This window comes from Ascaphus truei, chromosome 2 (genome assembly GCF_040206685.1).
Source record: "Ascaphus truei isolate aAscTru1 chromosome 2, aAscTru1.hap1, whole genome shotgun sequence".
In the NCBI taxonomy this organism is placed as follows: Eukaryota; Metazoa; Chordata; class Amphibia; order Anura; family Ascaphidae; genus Ascaphus; species Ascaphus truei.
Window position 1 is genome coordinate 146,888,148 of NC_134484.1, and position 23,823 is coordinate 146,911,970.

Here is a 23,823-nt window from a genome sequence, read left to right on the forward strand (position 1 = left end):
TTTTTACAGATTTAGACCAGGAAACGTCAAACAAATTGCCATTTTAGGCAAGAATGTAGAATTATACATTGTCACATGTGTTACGTATAAAAAGGGGGAAAAGGGGGGAAAAAAGGGGTTATGTAGTATTGCTGCTTCAACCTTTTGCTCAAGTGGGATGTTGCAGCACTTCCAATGCTCGAGGTTAGAGTTCTAAACTCAGTGATACAAGGAAACAAACTGCGACCAATCAAGCAGATATACAAATTACTCCCTTGTATCCGCTTGTCGGCCATTTTTGTGTTTTCCTCTGATCAGTAACCCAACTACAAACCTTTATTTCAGCAAAATATTTTATTATTATGAAACAAAAAAAAAATCTTCAAATTGATTATGAAAATATATACCTCATAATTTATAAAAAACATCAGCATCATTGAAATAAAGACACACACGGAGACTTAATAAAATTAAAATGGTGGGCTTCCTAGTAAGCCGTTAATGATGGCTGTTTTCCTAGTCACTATATCACTTGGTCATTGGCGATGTAAACTTCCTGCTAGTGTCATAGCACAGAGCGATATTTGCAGGCAAACATAATCCACACAGCACATGCAGATTCTGGGTACGTGAAAACTCGCACGCGAACGGCAAGTCGCATCTGATCCCCGCGACAACTGATGATCTCATCGCAAAAGGGAGACCTGTGCCCCATACAAGAGACATAAAAAAAAAAAATGCATGGTTATCTTTACAAGAGCTACCGACACTGAAAACAACATGACGGGGAGAACACATGAGATGTTTGACCATTTTATAGAAAAATATAATAAATGGGGAAATCGCATGAAGACTTTATGAGGTGCTGCTCCTAATGATGTTCCCTGTGCAGATAGCCAGGAACTTCACTGCTACGGTGCTGGAGTATGCTGTTCAAGTTTCGGTTCTTGTTGGGGGACAGAAGGCAATAAAGACAACCAGCAGCTATCACTGTTTTAAGGCATAAATAATGTCTGCGGCACCATTCTCTAAAGAGAAAACTAGAATAGCTTAGAAGTGCATAATAATGATTATGTTACCAGACATGTTCAGTTACAGGGTAGAATAGGGTGAAAAGGACATGCTACTTCAATTACCAATAAAGAACTCAGGTTTACTTTTTAAAGCAGAAAAACATAGGAAATATATATATATTTTTTAATATATCAGTTCTGTAGTATTAGACATCATAACTGGTATAAGAATAACCAGAGATATCTGACGAAATAATATTGCTAAAATGAAGATATACTGTTGAAGATATTATTGAAATGGACTGGTGGGGCTCTCTGGAGAAGGATTGAAAGTGATGTTCAGTTTCCATTTTGTAAAGTCAGTTATGTCTAGTATCCATTTTGTGAGTAAGAATGTGTCTGGTGTAAATGAGAGATTTCGCTTCTAAGTTGATTTACGACTGTGTCTAAAGTAACGCCCACATTCCTATTGAGAGTTGGTACCAGGTACCTATTCATAGCTGTTTTGAGGCCAGTTCTAACCAGGTTTAATGAGCTGTAAGATGATTGGTTTAAGAATTAAGGAGTGGTTAGTATAATCTGCCTAGTAACAGTTTTAGACAAAGGAACCAAAAATGTATAAAGGTTGCTGCCAGGACACTCCCTGGCAGAGAGAGAGAGAGTCTTGTAGACTTTTGAATGAGTATGATGATACTGTACAATAAACTACTTATCAATTGAACCCCGTTTGTCAATTTGGAACATTGACATATCCCTAATAGTTTGTATAGGGAAGGGCAATGACTGGATGCTAGTGCACCAAGGTAGCAATACCCTTTTGGGTGATGTTCACCCTGATAAGTAGAATTAGGGTAAATGTGATACTCGAGAAAAGGCTGTGATATTATTATTATTATGAGACACCACTGGCCAGTTATAAGCTCTCGGGACTTCACTGTAGCCCAGACCCCTGTTCTTCTATATAGATCCTAGCATTTACCATAGTGCTCAACCTAGGATCTTTTCTGTACAGATTTTTGATTTTAACACCCTATATTTTATTAAGTAATTATTAAAGTTTTTATTTTAATAAATATCAATTATCTTCAGCAGGGTGGCAGAGTGCTCACAGCTGGGTTTTCTGTTTCTTGTTTAGTTGTGAGAAAAAATGGTTGCCAGGGTCAGCCTCATTTCAGCAGCCAATAGGAAACTGCAGCATCATCAGGAGAAGACTGCGGCTTTCTATTAGAGACCCTGCAGCCATTTTTGTAGCATTTAGCATCAGAAACTGGCACAAAATGCTGCATATATCCTGAACTGTTGGGTTGTGTGTTGCCCATGGAAGTTGTGAGACCGCTGATCGCCTGGGGGCCCATACGTTTCAGGTAACAACAACATTAAAATAAATGGGGAATTGTTGCTTAAAGTATAACGGATTCTCTCTCATGGAAGCCAATTAATAAGTTGTTCCCTTGAACCGAGCTACAAAAGTGAAACTCGGAATAAGTGTAAGTTGCTTTATATTCAAACTTATCTTGGTATTACTCTCTACCAAGAACGGGTGACGTGCCTCTCATTCAGCACCGTATACAGATTCCTACTAAGGTTTCAATCCTACAGTCATTTTGCCTTCATTTAAGGAAACTGTGTGCACAGTTACATGGACCAATGGTCCTATGTGCTCATAGCTTAATAACCAACTACAAGCCCATTTAATAAGCCCACAATACGCTAATCAAAGCCAGGATTTTTCAATTAAAAAAAATAAAGTTACCGTAAGCAAGTAGCAAATGCTCTCCTTGCATTTCTATGCACAAAATGAATTGGGAATCCTTTGAAAGTGTGGCCGTCTGGAACTGCTCGCCTTATGGCATCCTGAAACTCTTCATTGCCAGCGGAGATTCCCGTGGTACGTTCAATCTCATATGAGGCTAATGCAGGTGACAAGAGGTAGGAGAGTTGGTCCTCCCAAATAGTGGTGAGGCCCAGATCCTGGACGCAGAAGGAAAGAAAATGATAAATGAATAACCCAAACACTTGAACCCAGTGCATTATACATCCGACACAATTTAATCTAATTAAACAAACTTCTTCTATCTGTGGGTAGGCAGAAACACCACACAAACAACAGTTGTTCCATATCATGAGATTAATAAATCCTGCAGTAAATGATGTATAGCAGGCCCTTCAGAGTTAAAAATGTGGAGGCAGCATCAGCCTGAGCTCCCAGACTGAAGCATTTGACAAGAGGACTTCTGAGGAGTGCAGAGAAGTCCTCAACCAATCTCTATTCCTGAGATTAGAACACCAGCAGTCGGAAGACTGCTGAGACAGGTGCTCAAGATGGGATGGCACCTCCGACCAGACACAAAGCCCATATAAGTGATGGCCCAGGAAGATAAACTGACCTAAGCCAGAGTCATCTCTTGATCCTTACTAATTTCATCCCTTTCTAACAAGACTGGTATACTTTCTTCAGTAACTGAGGGCTATGTTTACCAGGCTATGCTGTACCGAAGAAACCGCAAGAAACCTTCCGGTGCCAGAAGACACGTCATGGCCCATTCAAGTGAACGGGATGGAAGACGTGCTCTGGCAATGTATCTTATGGGACAAATGCAGACAAATGCGACAAATACTAAATATGGCCCTCTGTCTTTTCTTTAAAACTTTATAAAACTTATGGACAAAGGAAAGAGTGGGACATATTTTGTTTGTACTTTATAAAAATGTAAGGATGGGAAATAAAGAACTTCTTTAGTTTCTACACATTCATTTTAAATTATGTGGGTTATTCTATTGTCTTATTTTTCTTTTAATCAGTGAACAAAATGGGGTTGAAAATTATTTTTGGGGAAAAAAAATAAAAATTTGAAAGAAATGAAAGGGGAGCCCAAGTTAGGTGGTTATATCTTAGTGACTAATGCCCTTTTTAAGTTATATAAATATATGTATTTTTCTTTTTCTGGGGAAGGGAAAGAATATTCGTTATTTTGTCCCCACTGCAATGATAATGCAACCCAATGTCAGGCGGAAGTTAACTAATGGCAGTGTTATAATTAAAATGAGAGTAACGATTTAAAGCTGCAGTTCAGTCAATATCCTGCATGTGTGTTTTTTTTAATAAATCAGTTCTGTAGTAAGAAAAAATACTTTTAGCATTTTCTATTTAAAAAACAACAACTTTGAAAGACCAATTTTCTTGTATTCTATTTTAACAGCCATTTGCTAAGGCACTGCCCCTTCATGTCCTGTCACAAGCCCTGGCACAACCCTTTGTCAGCCCTGCCCTCCCTCTAGCACTTGTCAGTGCAGGAGTGCTCATGAATATTCATCAGCTTCCACTGACAGACAAGCAGATTATGAAGAAATCCCAGCTTTTAATATGTCACCAAATTTCGACCTATCAATACATGGAGAACGAATTGACCGGCAGCTATACAGTTCTTTAGCTAATTAGAGATTGCACACATGAAACTATTGAAGTAAAAAAATAAATGTAAACAAAAAAAAATAAAAAGACTGAACTGCAGCTTTAAAGTATTTTTTTTTTAAAGGCTGTAAATGTTGTGAATTCAGGTTTAGAAGCTGCCTTACGACAGGATTCAGTGAGCTGCAATTGCGGGTGTTGCATCCCAATCCGGTACGATCTGCCTATTGACTTGAAAAGCAGTTTAAAGCAGCAATTCTACTTTACAACTTTCTTTTTTCTTATTTCAAATATGTAAAGCATGCGGGAGGGCGGGAGATTTTTGTGGGGGGGCGCGTTGGTTGCAGAGGTCCCGCGCTCTTCCCCACGGCATTTAAATTAAATGCCGGGGGATCGCGTGAGGCCTCTGCAACCTATTACTTACAGAGATTCAGACGGCTGTTGACGTGGCGTTGTGACGTGACATCACATGACCCCGCGGCGTCATTTGACGCAGGGAACGGAGGTAAGGGGGGCATGAGCACCGGTGGCAGCAGGCGGGGGGGGGGTGTGAGGGCGCAGCTGCAAATGTTTGTGCACCCGTGTGATAAAAAGTCAGTATAATCTAATACTGCAGAAGTGATTTCATATGTTTTGCTATTTTAACAAGATCGGGTGCGATACCGACATTGTGGCTTTGCAAATCCCGATCTGAGTTTCTGTCTCGTATTCTAATTTTGTTTTTTTTTATGTTAAAGTAGCTTCTTCCTTTCTAATATGGAGAGAGGGGTCACATGACGTTTTAACATGGTTTGTAAATTGGCTTTCTGCAGTCAATCTAAAAGGCAGCCAACTGGCAGGACATTTTTTTTTTACATTTTAGGTAAGAAATATATATTCTAAATCCCTGAAGAATCTTCTCTATCAATTCAATTCAAAGACTGTGCTACTTTCACCTTAAACATGTATAGACTTCTAGGGGGGTTGCCACTTTAAAACATGTCTTAAAAACAGCAATCCCCTAGAAGACAATACAATACACACACACGCGCGATTTTTTTTCTCTCTCTCTCTCTCTCTCTCTCTAGTATCTGCGGGGACCATGATAACCTCTAGACTGCACTGGGCTCTGGGACGAACTCCATGTTAACCTCCCAGACACTTAATATATGAACTGCTTATATCTCCTGAACAGAGCATCATATTTTAATAATAAAAACAGAACTGCAAAAGGCAAGAAAATACCTCTTAAACCAAGTCAATAAAATGCTACATAAATGGCGACCAGCTCAGACTGCGGCTTTTACCCTATTTTTCATATTTTTACTAAAGCAAAAATCAAATATTTGAAAGAATTTGAAAAACATATTATTGGCCCTCAGGGCTCTTCTTCTTCTTCTTATTATTATGTATTAACTATAAATAAGTGCTATAAATCAGTACCGTTCTTATGATCGTTTGTGGTGATTTCAGTCTTACTAGGCTTTTATTAAAAGTTATATTTTAAATATACATTGGAAACGCGAGTGCAGATTTGAGGAGACCTTTTCTTCTGTTCTTTGGTTGGGGACATTTAAAAAATACGTATCCCTGAACGTATACCTTCCGTAACCAGTTTTCCTGGCCACAGACTCAGCCCTTTGTATGATATCACCACCTCTGCAGGACCAGGGAGTGGCTGTAACCAGGAACTCATTTGCGGATGTCAACAAGATGAATTCAATCAAATTCACGTATTTATTTTATATAATAGAGGAAGTAAGAAACGCCTTTGAAAATGCTACAGTTGCAGAGATACAAAGGCTGGTTCTGGAAATTAAATTAGAAATAGGTGACACCCGAACCAAAAAAAGTGGAGAAGCCGAATGTATTTGCTAAATAAAAAAAAATGTTAAATCTCTTAGTTGCCTTCAGTCCAAATATGACTGATTTTTCTCAGTTTTGGTTCGTGAAAGTTAATTTCAAGTTTTAAGCAATTTGTATATTAAAAAAAAACAAAAAAAACAATGTATGGAAAATGGATAAAATATTTCACTAGAGTTACATTCATAAATGTGATATGGGTAAATAACAAGGCTCTTTGTTAAGCAAAGAGTGTATTCTCAAAATGTGAAATGTGTTATGGAAAAATCTGGCAAATTGTAATCGCAATGATATTGTTGTATTGAAATATTCCAATAAAAAATATTTAAAAACTAAAAAAGTTTTAAGCAATTTGTTAGGCAACAAAAATGTATACTTCTGGATTTTATGTGAATATGTGCAAATCTACATTTTTCCAGACACGGGTGTCAAAATTGGTCTCGGAGCGAGATATTTAGAAAAGACTATTTTTTTTTTTTAAAAAAAGGTCCCAAATTCTCTGCAAACATTTTGAAACCCTGTCTGATAGCTATAATAAAGCTCATATCGTACCATGTGCTCTATTTCAGCATGATTATGTTTACATCGAAGCTTATTCTACAACAAGCTTTTGGGAGGCACGTTCATGCCGAAAATGTACTGTGGTCAATTCTAGATGCGTCTTGCAGTCCACATGTGCTGTGTGTGGCACCTGCAGAGCAGTATTATCCAACGCAGGACGTTACCTTTCTGTGCTCAGACACGAGTACTCGGAGCTGTAATTCAATCTCGTTGCTTTCTGCTGCAGCATCAACCAGAGAAGAGCAGAGCGGGGGGAAAGGCGGGAGCGAAGCAGTGGATCCCGGGGAACAGACAGATTTAATGGCTTCCTCGCTCATTGGTTTCCATCTGGATTCATCGTTCAGGTCAAACACACAGAGCTCCACTGCATCGGAGGGCTGGCAGTTGGCCAGGAAGCGGCGATGATTGAAGATGCAGCCGATCGAGCGGTAGGGATAGAGGGGCCTCGGCTGTTCAACCAGGGGAGGATCATCCGGATTAATGGGCTTGTGCACGTACCTGGGTGATTAAAGGTAGAAGAGTATGTTAAAAACCGATGGGAGCTGCCTTGCGGGGCAGCACACTGCAATTATACCCAGTGGAAGAGCAGAAATACAATACAGTTCCTCAGCACACCTTGCACAAAGTCAGCACGGCAGGAATAATATGTGACACTGTGTTATGGGACTGTTATGCTATTTCTCTTTTCAAACGTGGACCTTCGTCCCCTTCAACGAAGACTTCACTGCCAAAGAAGGACCACAGGAACTGTTCTTCAATAGGGTTTTTTGAGCTGCCTTAAGATTTATTTTTTCATGCACATGAATTGTCACTAATATTGTATTACTTTCGCATCAGCACTTTAGCACTCCATGTAATTATGTGGTAAATATTTATTTTGTGAGTCCACATATTAATAATGTGTTAGCTGAATATTTCGGTTAAATATTTACTTTGTAGCACTTTCAACATTCACACAGGAGAGCATTTATTACACTTTTGCTTGGCTCTAGGCTGTAGCGTAGTCAGCCTTATGGGGAATCCGCCCCTGACTGCGCCACTCTTTCCTGTTGCAGGTCAGTATGCTTATTTACCAGTATGATCTTGGCAGGTTATCTTGGAATCCGGTTATTGTAAAGGAGCAGTGGTCTTCACATTAAGAAAATTGTTTCACTCTGTACCAGTGTCCCAAGGAAAAATACTTTTTAGTTTTAAGGTACAGGAAATGGGAAGGAACACATAATCCGACGGGAGCAAGGAGAGGACCCAATTCAAAAAATATACATTTTATTAAGTCATAGACCTAAAATCCAACGCGTTTCGAATGCTGGTGCGTTCTTTATCAAGGAAGGATTAATGACTTAATAAAATTTATATTTTTGAATTGGGTCCTCTCCTTGCTCCCGTCGGATCGTGCGCTCCTTCCCATTTCCTGTATCTACTCCTACTGGAAGCTGCACATCCTGCCAGCCTTAAACCAAGGAACTGTGAGTACTTTATTGCTACAGGGGTACTTCCAATGAGACTGATCGTGGTGGGGGGGGGGGGGGGGGGTCATTCCTGCCCATTACCTGTCTTCAGGAGGTTTATTAACCCAATATTGCTAGCTACTATTTTTACTCATCATTATTGTTTCTGGATTATCCTTGGATACTGGCTTTGGCTATCATTGGTTATTATACCTTGCATTTGAGCGCTTCTTCATCTCTATCTAGTTTTAAGGTACGCCTTTTTCCTGGGCGCACTGGTACAATCCTTAGCTTCCCCTCAGTTAGAGTAACTCAAAAGGACATCCTGATATCCTCTTCATACACCCATTACGAATTCCATATGGGTCAGAAAAAAAAAGGGGGAGGGGATTCCCACATAGAGAGACACAAGGCAAATAGAGTGACGATATAGATATATATATATATATATATATATATATATATATATATATATATCCATGCATCCTCTTGGCTACTAATCTGCCCTGCCTAACACATAAGCCCTGGTACCAGTGCAGGCAGTGTTAGGGTTAATCCAGGTTTACCCCTGCAGTAAGCAGCTCCCTTGAGTGACAGGGTGGGGGTCTGACTAGGCCTGTGTTCTGCCCTATCTGGGGCTCAGACCTTGGACCCTCCTCCTCAGTACATAAGGAGCTGCACAGCTACATTTAGTTAAGTTCCAGACTTCTATGCGGAGTTCTAAGAAGTGTGTAGTCAGGGAGCCTGCATCATCCATAGGAGCCTGCATCATCATCCAATGCGGCTTCCTATTGGCACACACCACTTTAGCAGCCACTTCCTCAGGAAGACCGGGGTATCTGGGGAACTGGGTGATCACCGGTGCAGAAAATAGAGTGGTTCATCTCCAGAAGAACCCCGGTTTTAATCCTATATCCAATCAAAAATAGCATGTAGAAGAAATAAACAGCCCTTTGCAATGGTCACTTGACCTCTGCACTTTAATGACCTGCATTATTCTGTTACTCTGTACTGTAAACACAACGGTGCTTGCTTACATTCCCATTTGCATAGGTTAGTGCTGTAATAGGGCCACAACATGGCATTTCATACCATACATAATGGCCTTTATTACTGTGAGGTACAATTAACAAGAAGCTAAAAACATTGGTGGCAGCAAGAAATTGCAGTGGTAAGGGTTGGGGATATGTTGTGACAAATGGGCAGTGAAGCAGGTGTGCTACCTTTAAATCAATCTAGCTGAAAAGCCATTTATTCAATTGTATGCATTTTTCAGTGCCCTTGTTCTCCCCTTCACCACTGTGCTTGACAGTACATTAAACAGAAATGGCTGGTATGCATCAACAATGAATGGGTGCACGGTACCAACCTGTGCCCTGTCAAGCTCTCCCAGAAGGTGATTGCTCCATCTGTTCCACAAGTCATCACCCATGTATGAGCCACTGATTTTCCTTTCGTCCCAACGCACACATAGGTATCCAACCCAAATCCAAGAAGAAGGCTGCACAGGAGGTTTGCATGGTCTTCACAGTCCCCCTTGAAAGGAAAAGCACTATAATGATATCAAATGAAATATGTCCTTAAATAACACCTTGCAAAAAAAACTGTGATACTCGGTAGAATATACATTGGGAAACGTCAAACCTGCAGTAACCATTATGGGTACTGATGCACAAATATATATTATTGAATTAGTGTCCAAGTACATCCAATGTAGGTGGTGATACCCTTTCTTCATAGATGAAATCCTAGTATACAGAGCTCTTGAAACCTTCAAAGGCTGACCAAGTAAAACTGGGTACAACAAAACACAGGGGTGCCCAATGCTACATCAAATTGACAAAACATATATGGTAATAAGTATAAAGTTAAAATACTTCAATAATAATAGTAATTACTTGGTTATTTAGTTAAACCCTTTGGCCAAAACGTCGTAAGCCTGCATACCAAATGTCAAGGTATATCCAGAATGCAGGTCCTAACACAAACTGTGAACCCTTCCTTTTACCTCTATATGAGGGGAAGCAACTACAGTGAGTCTTGTCCATTAAGCAAAATGCCAGAACCTCCCAAGTTAAAAAGGTGGGGAGGGGTGAGCTACATTTGCCACGCTCAGTAGCACTCATTTTGGCATAAATATATATTCGTGATGTGGTGGGTGTAGGAGTTTGAGCTAGCTGGGAATGTGTGTGTGTTAAGTAAAACTGGGTTAATAAGACATGCAGTGGAATATGCTATTACATTAGCATGCAGTGTGGCTAGCAATGAACAGGGTGAATATAAAAACAATTCACATTAGTTTATGTGCGATGTACTGTATTTTTTCCATGCACTACAGCAGTACAGAATCAGGTCACAAATAAGTTGGTGTTTTTGCCCATAAAGTTCAGTTCAGAAGTGACCCCAAAAGTATTGTAGTGTGCTATATACATCAATTATGAACAGAACAATGTTTTAAATCCTGGACCTTACAAGCTCCTAAATCAAAACCTTACCTTATTTCTGCAAAGAAACGCCAGCAGGGTGCTCCACTGCTCCTGTTTACCGCCCCCTCCAACAACCGGGGCTTTTTCATAGCCCAAAACGTTAACAAAGCGAGCTGCTTGCCTGGGGGTGTCCAGGAGACGCCCTGCTCTCAGCGGCCGAACAAAGCAACACACAGGTCGGTTTATCCAATTCTCATCCTAGGGAATACAAAATACCCCATTAAATCAGAACGGTTACACAATTTGGGCAGCAACTTTTTTTCCTGAAGAAATGGCGACTCCTTACACTTTGGCAGCAAGATATAACATTATAGCTGATTCTATATCCATTACACAGTCCTGCGTTTTTCAGGGTCCCCATGAAATAACAGTACGCCACCTCAAAAGTCATATGCACTTTTTACCTCCTTAAATCTCCATGAACCCTGTGTCCTGACACCTGAGCATAAGGTCAACAATACAAAAATGGCCCTAGCACTAAGCAAAGTAACAGTTACCAAGGGGAATACTCTATAGTGCAGGAAAGGACAAGGCGAGAATAAAATGACACTGCGTGCTTTTCCCCAACGTTTTTGCTAAAAGTTTAAAGCTCCAAATAGGACTTATCCAGAAAGTGAGTACAATGTGATACCCTTTAAAACAGGTCACCACTTCCTTTTCCACCTGTTTTTTGTTTAAAAATAAATAAAACAAATTTGTATAGGCCCAAAACCTGCAATCTAATGTTTATATAGTGAGATCTGCTTGTTGTAACTTGCTCCACCAAACCAGAGTTGTTTTCTATGAAGACTTCAAATGTGTGCTAAAGTTTAGCTCCCTTTTGTGGATCTGGGCCTAGGTGAGTAGAGGAAACAAAATGAGTTCACAGACATCCTACTGCAGAGTATGGAGAACAGGCCGAACAGCACCTTTATCTTTCAGTTTTTTAAAATATTAATTTATGTAGTAAAACCAGACAGCACACGTATTAATGTGGGAAAGGGAACAACACTATAATGTAATTACAACAACACAGCTGTAATTCCAAGACGATACTTACAGTTTTAAAGAGGAAGTGCCAGGGGGTAATTATTATTATTTTTTTAAAATATAGGATTGTAGCAGGGGTCTCCGGAGCTGAACCCCATTAATTTCATCTCCAGGGACCCCTACTTTCGGAGATACTTGCCTGCGAATTAGGTGCTGGTAGTAGCTCTCATCGGCAAGCAGGTATCTCGTAATGGCCGCTGTTCAGATACTTCCCGGCCTGTGGGCCAATACGAAGCCGTGACGTCATCGGTGCGGCTTCCTATTGGCCCATGTCATGCGGGAGCTTCAAACCTGAAAACCCTGCATGCAGAGCAGGATCAGCTACCGGCACCTACTTCGGAGGCAAATATCTCCAAAAGCGGGGTGCACCTGGAACTGAAAGGAACATGGTTCAGCTCCGGAGACCCCAGGCTTCAATTCTATGGTAAAAAACAAAACAAAAAAACACTTTCAATTCCCCGTCTGCGACAGCTCCTTTAACTGAAGGGTGGAGTATTTTTGGACATGCCTCCAAATTGAGACGGTAAAGGCCAATACAGTCATTGAATTACAAAATACCTGAGGCAGACAAAGCTATACTAAATCTAAAAAGAAAGGAAGCCAAGGATCAAATAGGGTCTGCAGGTTTACAGCAGACGAGTAATTGGGCAGAGTAGGTGGGTCAAATGGTTCTAATATGCCATCAAAGTCTTTGTTTACGACACAAAAGCTGAAGAGCACATTATCATTCAATTCACTCTCTGCAGCTATTTGTTTAGAGGCTAATGCCAGAGAAAACAATCTACGCCCCCCCTACCATACAAATTCATAACATTTTAGACCAAACTGCACATATTAAAAACTTAGGGGAATATGTATCAAAGGTCGCAAACTAGAGCTGTGTTCCAGTGTTTTTCAACCAGAGTTCCCCGGGCATCCCTTCAGGGTTCTCAATTGTATGGGCATATGGAAATTGAACCAAATACAGAAGAATTTACAATGCGTTTGATCTCATATGCACTGTTACAGAGGGTTGGGGTTCCTCAGAATTTCACACTATAATTATACGGTTCCTTAACCAAACAAAAGTTGGAAACCACTGTCTTAACCAGTGCAAATTGCATCATTAGATACGTTGCCATCTAGCTAATTTACGTTTTTCTGTCCCAATTTTCTCCACTTACGCCTTGAATGTTTTTGGGGAGTGGTTATAGGAGGTGTTAGGGGAGGAGAGAGTCAGCACAATATTATAGTGAGATGTTTTACAAAGTTGCGCTTCTGATCGGTACAGCTTTCTATTTCTTTACGCCAAATAAATCCACCAGGTTTATTTAGATGGAGCTAACCTCTTCTCCAGAGATCTGCACCAAATGAAAGATTCATGTGTATGTCACTGGAACAAACTGACTCACACTTGCTCCGTGTTTGCAGCATACTGCACCATTTTTTTTATATACCCCTTCAAATAAAGTTGGAGCTGGGTTTCTAACCAGCAACTACTGCAGCACAGGTTAAAGCCTTAACTATAGGTCACACCATCTACATCGCACATTATTTCCAAAAAGTTCAAAGTAAATGATGGATGCTCCGGATTCCTAAACGAATGGTCAATACAATAGCAATCAATTAAAAAAAGCTTCGCAAGTAGGAGGAGACATTTTACAGCTACACAATTAAACAGATACCAGAAGGGTCATCAGTGTCTAGGTAGAATCAACCAATCAGGAAGCTCCTTTACAACAATGGGGCACATGCATCAAGAGCTAGTACAGGTTAACACACCCGTTCCGGCATTAACTGCCACTCACGTTAACAGGAGTTAACACCAGAATGGGTGCAATAATCCCTAATGGCACTGGATGCATGTGCCCCTAGATAAGCCGCCCCAGGCGTGTCAGTTTTGTCACTACTTGAATGTTGTGCCTTGGCTAAGATATTTCTCTTTCGGACAATGATCAGAGTGTTTCCTTCATCTGCTTGACATGGGGGACTCCCAGGCCGTACTTGTACAGGAATAGCATGCTGTAGGGATTGCTTTGCTACAAGGCTTTGTAGGCGCCCCCCCTCTTACCTGATAAATGGCGTGACACACACACAGGTGGTGTATTATTCTTTTTCACATCTGTGTTTGCAGAATACCTCATGATATCAGGGGGTAACTATTTACTGCACATGCCTCCTTAATATAGTACTAACACTACTCGTATTAGCAGTGGTCGTTAACATGCAATGGGAGTTTGTCTCTTGTAGCAACACAAACCTGTGCAAAAATCTTGACGAGTCTGGAGTTGTGTGAAGGTCGGATCTGTAGGTATTCCCTCCACCACTGCTTCGCATACACCAGAAACAACCGTTCCTTCTCCGCTGTCTTCTGCCGCTCCAGTGTAAGCTGTGAAATAAAAGATTGAAACTCCATTCCCTTTACAACTCCAAACACATCACAGCCATGTTGCAGGGTTGTTTGCTGAAATAATGGCTATAGATGAGAACCCTTACAGAAACCTACCTTACTAGGTCCCAACAAACTGCCCTGTGTTTATCAACTAATGTATGAAATGTGACCACAAAATCAGATCTATTTTTTTTAATGCGCTTTAATGAATCTCAAAATACTACGGTGCTAAATGATGAGAACAGATTACGGCCACTGAAAGCAACTGAACAAATTGCCACCTGCAAGAACTCATTTTTCACAAATAAAAGTAGACACGTGGATTTATTACTGGGGGTTTTACCTGAGTTTTAACGATTTCCTGGGACAACGTCTGGTTAAGCAGTGGATACAGCTCAAGTTTCACATTCAAGACCCCGGCAGAGACTTTGCATTCAGTACCTTCGGTCCAAAACAAAGATTTCAATCACTAGCACTAACTGATAGCAGTATGGTCTGATAAGACAACAGGAATGGTGTATTTTTAAGCTTGGAATTTGCTTATATGATAGATAAACTGTAACAAGACGCAGGGAAACTACATAGATAATTATGTAGTACTAAAGTAAAAGAACATTTAGTTGCTTAAACAACTAGATCAGTGTTAGTAGTAAGGAATAGTAACCTCAATATCACATTGTAACAAAGAACATTTACACCGGCTTCTCGGTCAAACATCCCTTACATGAAAACTACAAATGGTAACTTTAGTCCCTCAAATCTAGACTCCTAATAAATACATCTTTATCTTAATGTCTTAACTTCTGATCTACTCTACTATGCAGCTACCATTTACTTGTTTTTTTAATTGATGGACGCACAACAGGGTTCTCTTCCTCCCATTAGTAATTATCTGCCGAGACTGAATCCATCCGTATTCTCACCTACTCCCAGGAGTTCCACAGCAACGCTCGTCACCCCTTTCTGTGCTCCGAGAACAGAGCGCCACTCCAGAAAGTGGGACGCCACTAAGGTGATCTCACCAGATGTGTCTGTCCTGATTAATACCAAGTGCACGGGATCACAGATTGATAACATGGTGGTGGCATCGGCCATCCTGCTCCCGTCACCTGGAAAGGTATTGATCATGGTAAGGGATTTAAACAGAGTCACCTGAAGCCACATCATAGGCAGAACTGTTCCACGTGGGTCTGTAATGCTTTATGAGTACAGCTGGCACAGCAGTTTTTAATTGATCTGAGAAAGAATACATCAATGTGATCTGGTGACAAACATGATGTTTTACTTTCTGAGATAAACTCAGTAAAGGTTATCTGCGGTTTGTTGACTATAGAAACGCCAATTACTCTTTATTGAAGCCTGGTTCATACTAAAGCTACTTGTCCAGATGTTCCCTATCCCCAGCATAGTCATCCTTTGAAATAAATATAAGGACTAATTAAACTGCAGTACATGAACCCACAAGGTAACAGGACATTCAGGTGACACTGACAAGTAATTATTACGTAAATGACAACCGCTTTACAAAATGCTGCATGTACTTAGGAATATACTGCAAGTAATTTAATTATGACTCACCCCTTACCGACTATTTGTAGAGACCGTACTGATCCATTTTAACTTTAGCACATTACAAACTGACCTGCTAGTGAAAAGCACCAGAGGCAAAGGTAAAGGTGTACATTAGAGAAGGAGGGAATGACAGTACAGGGGCAGAATTGTCATTCTGAACAATGAGATCGGAAGAAAAAAAACTAAGTGGAAAGTAAAAGATAACAGTCCCACTTTGTTGGCCGTGCTAAACAAAGAATATCGTGGGATAATGGTTGTCTCTGTTGATTCTTTTGATTAATCAAAGTTCACAAATTCCAACTTCTGACCTCATCCCAGAATAAAAACATCAGCTTGGTCTCATGTAATACAAATACTATAGTGGCTTTTCTAGACAGATACAGAAATGCATCGGATAAAACATTAGGGAAACTTGCTACTTATATACTTTTATCACAGCATTGCTTAAGCATGCACCAGAAGCGTGAAAGCTAGAGGCAAACACAAAGAAAGCAATGAAGAGGTCCATTACCCAAGCTGTCTTTATGCACTTCTAGCAAGAAGCCGTCTTGGAAGTCCGGATCACAGGCGCACGGGATGGGTTTGGTGCGAAAACGTTGGTTACGGAAGTGTAAACTGAGAGTAAATGTGGAGCAGACCTGACCCGGAAGAGGCTCTGGTTCTTGCAGATGCTCCAGAAATGCTTTTCCACCCAAGATCTGAAGATGAAGATATCTCCGTGTGGGGTCAATATTAGCTGCAAAGAACAATGGAAGTGATTTTATACCTATGAGTTACAGGTACAGCACAGACACTTTCCAGGGAGAGGCACACTATTACACTACATGCGCGCTCTGTGCCTTCAATCTCTGAGTGACTGGGTCTACAACACTGAGAAGAGAAAATAAAAAGCGAAAATAAAGACAGAAGGAAGGGACAGACTTGGGGAACAGGAAGAGATACAGAGGAAGACAACAATATAGCAGGTATGAGAGAAGAGATCCTATTGTGTCTTATTATCATGGTTCTAGAACACCAGAGTAGGATTCTCAGCTTCCCACATGATTCCCAATTACCCCATGGTAAGGACAGTGACCATGCATTATTAAAGGGAGCGAATAAAGCACACCGCCTAATATCAGATTCATATGTATAAGGTGCTCTGAAGCAGGCAAAACGTCACTCATCTGCTGAGTACATCAAGTGTTAAAATGGGTACAACTTATGCAAAACGGTCTTGTTACTGTTAACGTTTCAGTCCACTGAGGGGTCTTTCTCAAGACATCATCCCATCATCCAATATGCTCAGCCTTCTTTTCCTACTGTTTGCTGCAACATCCTTTTCACAATAATATCTTATCTTCCATTAATCTACCTCACAGCTAGCTCTGTATGTATGTATGTATGTATGTATGTATGTATGTATGTATGTATGTATGTATGTATATATAGAGAGAGCTGTGTCTGTTCTGAATACACTATTTTGAACACTACCTACTGAATGCTGTCTCTTGCTTGCTGCTCTTCCGGATGGTAACGTATTGTCTGCATTATTTATGGGACTAGCACCAGACCATATGAATTGTTGCTATTGGAGTACGCATTCATACCAACCGAGGACACCTTACTCAGCTGTGATCATCTCGGTTTGTTTACCTCTATGACGGCCGATTCAATAATGGCCACCGCTGCTTATTGGAGACTCCAGGAGAGACAACTTGTGGGTTTTGTATTTTTTTAATTGATTTGGTGATAGGTGCACTGGGATATTTGGTATAAAGTCACTCATGGGTCTGGCTTCATCACACATCCCCCTGAAGATCCTCTGTGGGATCAAAACGTCGGTTTCTGTGTCTGTTCTGAATACACTATTTTCAACACTACCTATGGACTGATGTCGTGTCGTGTGTGTTCTCTCTCTCTCTATGAACTCCACTGCTTCTTGTCCTCACTTGACACCAACTTCCTCTCCTTGAAAGATCATATGCTCCTATAAAAGTCTTCAGCTCACCTCTTGTACCTATCCCTCCTCTTGGCCACTGGAGACATTTCTCCAAACCCTGGCCCCTGCCATATCCCCACTTGCTCTCGCTCGACTCGCTACCCGCTCATCTGTAATATCGAAAAGTTCCAACCTGATATCTATTCCCTGCTTCTCTCCCTTTTTCATGTGCTCTCTGTAACGCTCTCGTCGCTCTCTAACCAAACGCTGTACATGACCTGTTCTTCTCTCGCTCTCTTCCCCTATTTGCGCTGACAGAAACGTGGCTCTCACACTGACTCTGCCCTGGAGGTGGCTCTATCCTATAGCAGTTTTCCTTCTCACACTCACTTTGCCCTTACGAATACTTCTCACTAAGTTTTAGCCCCAACCTACAACCGCTTCCCTGGCACTCATCCTTAAAAGCCCATGCTATTTGCCTTTTCTCTCCACGCTCTCTGCATATAATAATAATAATAATAATAATAAACATATTGCCGCCATGAACAGGCCACCTAACTCAACATCTTCACACTACAACTTCCTTTCCGACTTTGAATCTTGGTTATCCCCCTCTTCCTCTCTTCTGACTCACCCACATTAACGACCCCTCTCGCTTCCTCGTTTAGTCTTCACCACACGACTGCTTTCAGCACCCCAAAGATGGCCACTTCCTTGACCTGGTCTTCACTAAAAACTGTTGCTTGTCTCTGATCTTTCAATCTCTCCTTTCCCACTCCCAGACCATAACCTCATCTCCCTGCTCTCACGTTACTTGCACTCAACTACCAGTCTTTCCTTGCTGTACTGCCTGACCTTCAGTCCTTGGAATCCAGACTAAATTAAAAGTTTTCTTTACTAACCGCGACCACTGACCCAAACTGTCACAACTTACAACACTGTCCTTTCCTCCCCAATTAACCAATATGCTCCTCCTGTATGCTGACACGCACGGTACTCAAACCCTAAACACAGGCACACATTTTCTGCCCTCTTGCTGAACGCCTCTGGAGAAAGTCACACTCTGGCAGATTTCACTCACTACAAATGTATTCTGTCCTTGTTCAACTCTGCTGTTTCCCTTGTCAAACAGAGCAACTTCAATTCTCATAAACAGGCACAGATCCAACATACGCCACCTCTTCTCTGTCTTTCACACCCTTCTTTCACTTCCTAAACTATTTCCATTATAGCCCAAGACTTTGCTGATTATTTCAATGGTAAGGTGGAAGATATCCCATGAGAAATCCACTCAGTTAGTTCCGCGCTTCTCCTTCCTAATCCTCCTCCTTCTGTCTGTGACTCCTATCCGGTTACAGAGGGAGAAGTATCTCTGCTGCTCTTCTCCTCAACCTCCACTACATGCAGCCTCTACCCCATTCCCTGACACCTTCTGCAACCTCTCGCTTCTACCATGGTCCCCAACCTCACATATCTGGAACTCATCTCTTTGTACTTTTACTTCTCTTTTTAAGCAAGCTATTTGCACGACCCCCTCTTATGAATAAAACCTTATATATACCCTTTCTCCCCTTCTATCACTATGTCTACCTCTTGTTTTGCTTGTATACTTCTGTAACAAATAGTTTCTTTATGTATGACCTTCAACAATGAGGCTCCTGGACAGCATACTCAACAGAAACCGCACTCACCGAGGTAGTGAATTACCTCCATATTGCCATATCTGAAGCAAACAACTGCATTTTGATTCTTCTTGACCTCTCATCAGCTTTTGATACTGTAGACTACTCTCTTATCCTACATATTCTTCACTCATTCGTGGTACTGCCCTCTCCTCGTTCTTATACTTCTCTCACCGGTCCTTCAGTGTCTCTTATGCCGACAAGACCTTGACCTCTGTAGGTGTATGTCAAGGCTCAGTTTTCGGCCCCTTACTCTGCTCTCTATATACTCTCTCGCTGGATGACCTCCTTTACTCCGTTGCATACACCCATCATCTCTATGCTGATGACAAAAACAAAACTACCTATATTTATCTACACTTAACCTTACACTTGCAGTCCAGTCGTAAATTACAGAGGGCTTATCAGCAACCTCAGGCTGGATGGCCATTTGTCACCGCAAGCTTAACATGGCTAAGATAGAGTTCCTCATATTCCCTTCTAAACCAGGCTCCATTAGTCAATAACACTATCTACCCAGACTCGCACGATGCCTAGGGGTTACATTCGACGCCTCCCTCTCCCTATATAAAATGCTGTTACTAAATCTTGCCGTTTCTTCCTTTGCAACACTGCTAAGATATGCCCCTTCCATGTTCCACTACCACTAAAACACATCCGTGTTCTCTCCCGTATTGATTACTGTGACATTCTTTTTTCTGGTCTCCCCGTCTCACACCTCTCTCCTCTACAATCCAGTCAGGATTCTGCTGCCCGAATCATCTACTGCTGTTCAAGATGTGTCTAACGCATCTGTTTCTGACCTCCTGAACTCTTTTTGCTGGCTTCATAGTAATTTCTTTATAAAACTACAAAATTCTCCTCCTAAGTCTCTACACTGCTCACCATCTCAACTCTGATCTCTCATTACACCCCTAATCGCCTCTTACGCTCAATCCAAGGTGGTCTCATCTTTGCACCTTTGACTTCTACAGTTCTTTACCGTCTTAAACCTTTTTCACCAATCTCTCTTACCTATGGAACACTCTTCCACTCAATATCTGTTAAGCACCTTCACTTTCCACATTCAAAGCCCAGCTAAAAATGCACCTCTTAAAAGCACATCATTACATTTTTTTTTACACCTCTATGACTGACTACAGATGCACTTGACCTCCCCTCACTGACCTTTTAATAATGCACTTTTACTCCTACTATCTGTAACCCTCCCAAAATACCACTTGGATTGTAAGCTGTTCAGGGAAGTCTCCCGTTGCATTACGTTGTTAATTACCGCTGCATGTATTCACATTGTTTCTAATTTATTTACCAAGTTTTGTTGCTTTGTAAAGTGCTGTGTACATTGTTTTGTGTGCGCGCCGCTATATAAATAAAAGGATACATAGAAGCATACCACGTAACAAATTAGTTATTTGGCAAGGTGTTTGATGGCCACGTTATTATCCTACATAGAGGGAGATAACTCACAAATTGCTCTAAATAAAATGTGTTAAAAATTACTTTTTTTCAATGTTCTTGGTTCCTTATCGATGAAATGAGTAGCTGGTTTTGGGGTTGAGGTGAAGTCGGTGGGATGCTTGTCCTAAATAACAAAAAAAAATAACATACTGAAAACAAGGACATAACAGGTTTAAGACTGCAGTGCAAACTGATTCTGAAACAGTACAAATTACAAAAATAAATAAAGTCCAGGCACCTGGTGACTTGCGCCTCTCTTGCATCACTCTCATTCTGCACATTTACCTCCATAAAACGCAGCTCCTTCATGACATCATCAATAATTCCCCGTCGTCTCAAGGCCTTCATTAGATCATCTTCTGACAACTGTTGGCTTTCTGCCCTAAATTCTTCCTGTAAGGTTTCAGCCAAAACCTCCCGAATTTTCCCATGTACATCCATCTACAAACATGAAGACACATGTTTATAGTAATATCACAAGATGTCATGCAGAGTGTGCGAAGGTTGTTCATTTTAAAGCCAACAGCATTCTCCCCTCCCCCGCCCCCCCCCCCACATCCAATCTATACTATAATTCAGAATGTCTTGTTGTTTGTCGGGCTATACAAATTCACATGCTTAATCCTAGAGCCACCAAACTTGGCGTGCTATCTAATAGGATCAAAAAGGAAGAGCGTAGGTGGGGTATATTTCCGTACAAAAGGTTCAGCTGTACATGATGTCTGCAACTTATTTTGATGTGCCAGATATACAGCCTAACAGGTACAACACCCAGTGGCTAACAGGCTTAGAGAAATAGAGGATGGCGGATAGGAGGCATCGGAGGAGACGAGCATCCCAGAACAGTGTGGAAGAAGGACAGGGTGGTTGTTATAGGGAGGGTGGGTGTGAGGGACGCCAAGAGCAGGGTCCAGACAGGTTTTGGGGGGGGGGTATGTATGGTGTCACATAGTTGTTGTGTTGCCAGATCTTCAAGAATTACCTTCAACTCTCCCTACTTTGGACCCTCCCCGGGCAACGTTGGGTAATTCCGCTAGTATTCACATAAATAGGGAGTTGGAGCCCATCAGTGTGAATCAGTATCCTGCACCACATACTGTACACCTGCACCCCCTTTGGTGGAGAGGCTGGCAATGCACTGTAGCCCTTTCCCATTGCACATTAACTGCTTGCTCCCACAAGGAAGAAATCATAGTTTGAAAACGAATTCTTAGCCCGAAGCTGCAGATTATCAAGTCTCAGTCCCTATAAGTGCAAACTTGGCAGATGCGATACCTTTTAATGGATCAAAATGAAAGTTGACGACGGCAACCTTGTTCTAGTTGGCCTTCCTCTTGTCCCAACTCCAATCCATCCAAAATGCTGCTGCCTGACTCATCTACCTCACTCACCGCGCCACTGCTCTACAATGCAAATCTCTACACTGGCTTCCCATATACTCTAAAATGAAATCAAAATACCCTAGCTCTGATTTACAAAGCTCTCAATGACACTGCCCCGTTACATCTCAGCCCTCATCCCGAAATATATCCCTATACACACTTTACGTTCAGCCCATGACATTTGCCTCTCCTCCTGCCTTATCACCTTCTCTCACTACCACCTACAAGACTTCTCCTGTGCTGACCCCTCTCTCTGGAATTCCCTACCACGTACCAGCAGACTTTCCCAAAGCTTTCAGATTTTTAAAAACTCCCTGAAAACTCGCCTTTTTTAGGGAGCCTGACATATCTCTGTCATCCAGCGACCCCTTCTCCTTCCAACGCCATTGAGACCAGCTGTGCGGCTGGATCGATCTCTACCCTATGTAACACCCACCCCCTCAAGACCCTAATGGGCTCAGCTGTGTGGCTGGACCATACTCCATCCCACTATTAGCAAACACTTTGCCTTTTGTTTCAACAGTGCCCTTTATTCTATCCATCTAGACTGTAAGCTCTCTTAAGCGGTGTCTCCATGACAAACACGGCTCTCTGCTTCAGTATAACCCATGGCGTGTGCCTGATCATTTATACTCACGCGGTTGAGCTGCTCGTGGATGATTTGCTTCAGCTCGGTGGCTTTCTCAGGAGACAGAGACATCCTTCAGAGGAGGGCGGTGCAGGAGCCACAGAGAGAGGCTGTTACAGTATCAATGGGGACCCAGTCTCCTCTAATAACGACACCGCGAGCACATACGGAAACGTATCACACCGACTCCTACACAGCCGCTTGTATCCGTAAAATACTGTGTGTCCGTCTATAATATACCTGATACTGCCTATATATACACCTGATACTGCCTATATATACACCTGATACTGCCTATATATACACACACCTGATACTGCCTATATATATATATACACCTGATACTGCCTATATATACACCTGATACTGCCTATATATACACCTGATACTGCCTATATATACACACACCTGATACTGCCTATATATATACACCTGATACTGCCTATATATACACCTGATACTGCCTATATATACACCTGATACTGCCTATATATATACACCTTATACTGCCTATATATACACACCTGCATACTGCTCGGAGCTCACCTTTTTTGCTTTCTCTCTTTGTCGCTATAGATCTATATTGTGACACACACACACACACACACACACACACACACACACACACACACACACACACACACACACACACACACACACACACACACGTCTGCCTCTGTGTAACCGCTCTCAGTTTGTGCTCAGATCACCCTATCGTCTTAACCGTATCAGAAAGTCTCTGTGTAACCCTCATCTTTCTATATGTCTCTATCCCCGTGTGTGTGTGTGTGTATAATATGTATATTCCTGTATGTGGCTGAGCCTGTATCTCCCTGTATATCTGTGTATATAGGTGTCAGTATATTCCTCTCTGTATATAGGTGCCAGTATATCTCTCTGTGTATATGTGTATGTATCCCCCTGTCTAACCTCTCAGTGGCGGGAGGCCCCGCGGGAACCTGCCCACTGCGCTGCCTGAGCCGTTTTCTCTGTGCAGGCAGGTAGCGGGCAGCCACAGCAGACAGTGACAGGCCGCTGAAGG

At 41.6% G+C, this 23,823-nt stretch overlaps 1 protein-coding gene across 7 annotated transcripts; it reads right to left on the bottom strand.

The window, feature by feature from the left end:
- Positions 1-363: 363 nt before the first annotated feature.
- On the bottom strand, positions 364-23,799 carry CEP76 (centrosomal protein 76). 7 transcript variants are annotated; one of them, XM_075585406.1, is made up of 14 exons: positions 23,304-23,772; positions 23,090-23,163; positions 22,791-23,043; positions 21,057-21,212; positions 20,814-20,895; positions 16,222-16,446; positions 15,062-15,247; positions 14,482-14,579; positions 14,007-14,135; positions 10,748-10,936; positions 9,622-9,788; positions 6,969-7,302; positions 2,746-2,963; positions 364-683 (listed from the first exon to the last, which is right to left on the bottom strand). In XM_075585406.1, exons 3-14 carry the CDS (start codon positions 22,851-22,853, stop codon positions 545-547), a joined length of 1,986 nt encoding a protein of 661 aa, XP_075441521.1. In that variant the 5' UTR covers positions 22,854-23,043; positions 23,090-23,163; positions 23,304-23,772; the 3' UTR covers positions 364-544. The 7 variants fall into 7 exon arrangements, with proteins under 7 accessions (XP_075441521.1, XP_075441523.1, XP_075441522.1 ...); XM_075585408.1 differs by lacking the exon at positions 23,090-23,163 and having other exon boundaries at positions 22,791-22,854; positions 23,712-23,799; XM_075585407.1 differs by lacking the exon at positions 23,090-23,163 and having other exon boundaries at positions 22,791-22,923; positions 23,712-23,777.
- Positions 23,800-23,823: the final 24 nt, after the last annotated feature.

Excerpts from the sequence above, each read along its gene's own strand:
- CEP76 (XM_075585408.1), bottom strand. The coding sequence starts at position 22,853 with ATGTCTCTGTCTCCTGAGAAAGCCACCGAGCTGAAGCAAATCATCCAC. Across the intron at positions 20,896-21,056 it reads AGGAGCTGCGTTTTATGGAG|GACAAGCATCCCACCGACTT; the intron begins GTAAATGTGCAG and ends TTTGTTATTTAG. Across the intron at positions 14,136-14,481 it reads AGGAAATCGTTAAAACTCAG|CTTACACTGGAGCGGCAGAA; the intron begins GTAAAACCCCCA and ends TTTATTTCACAG.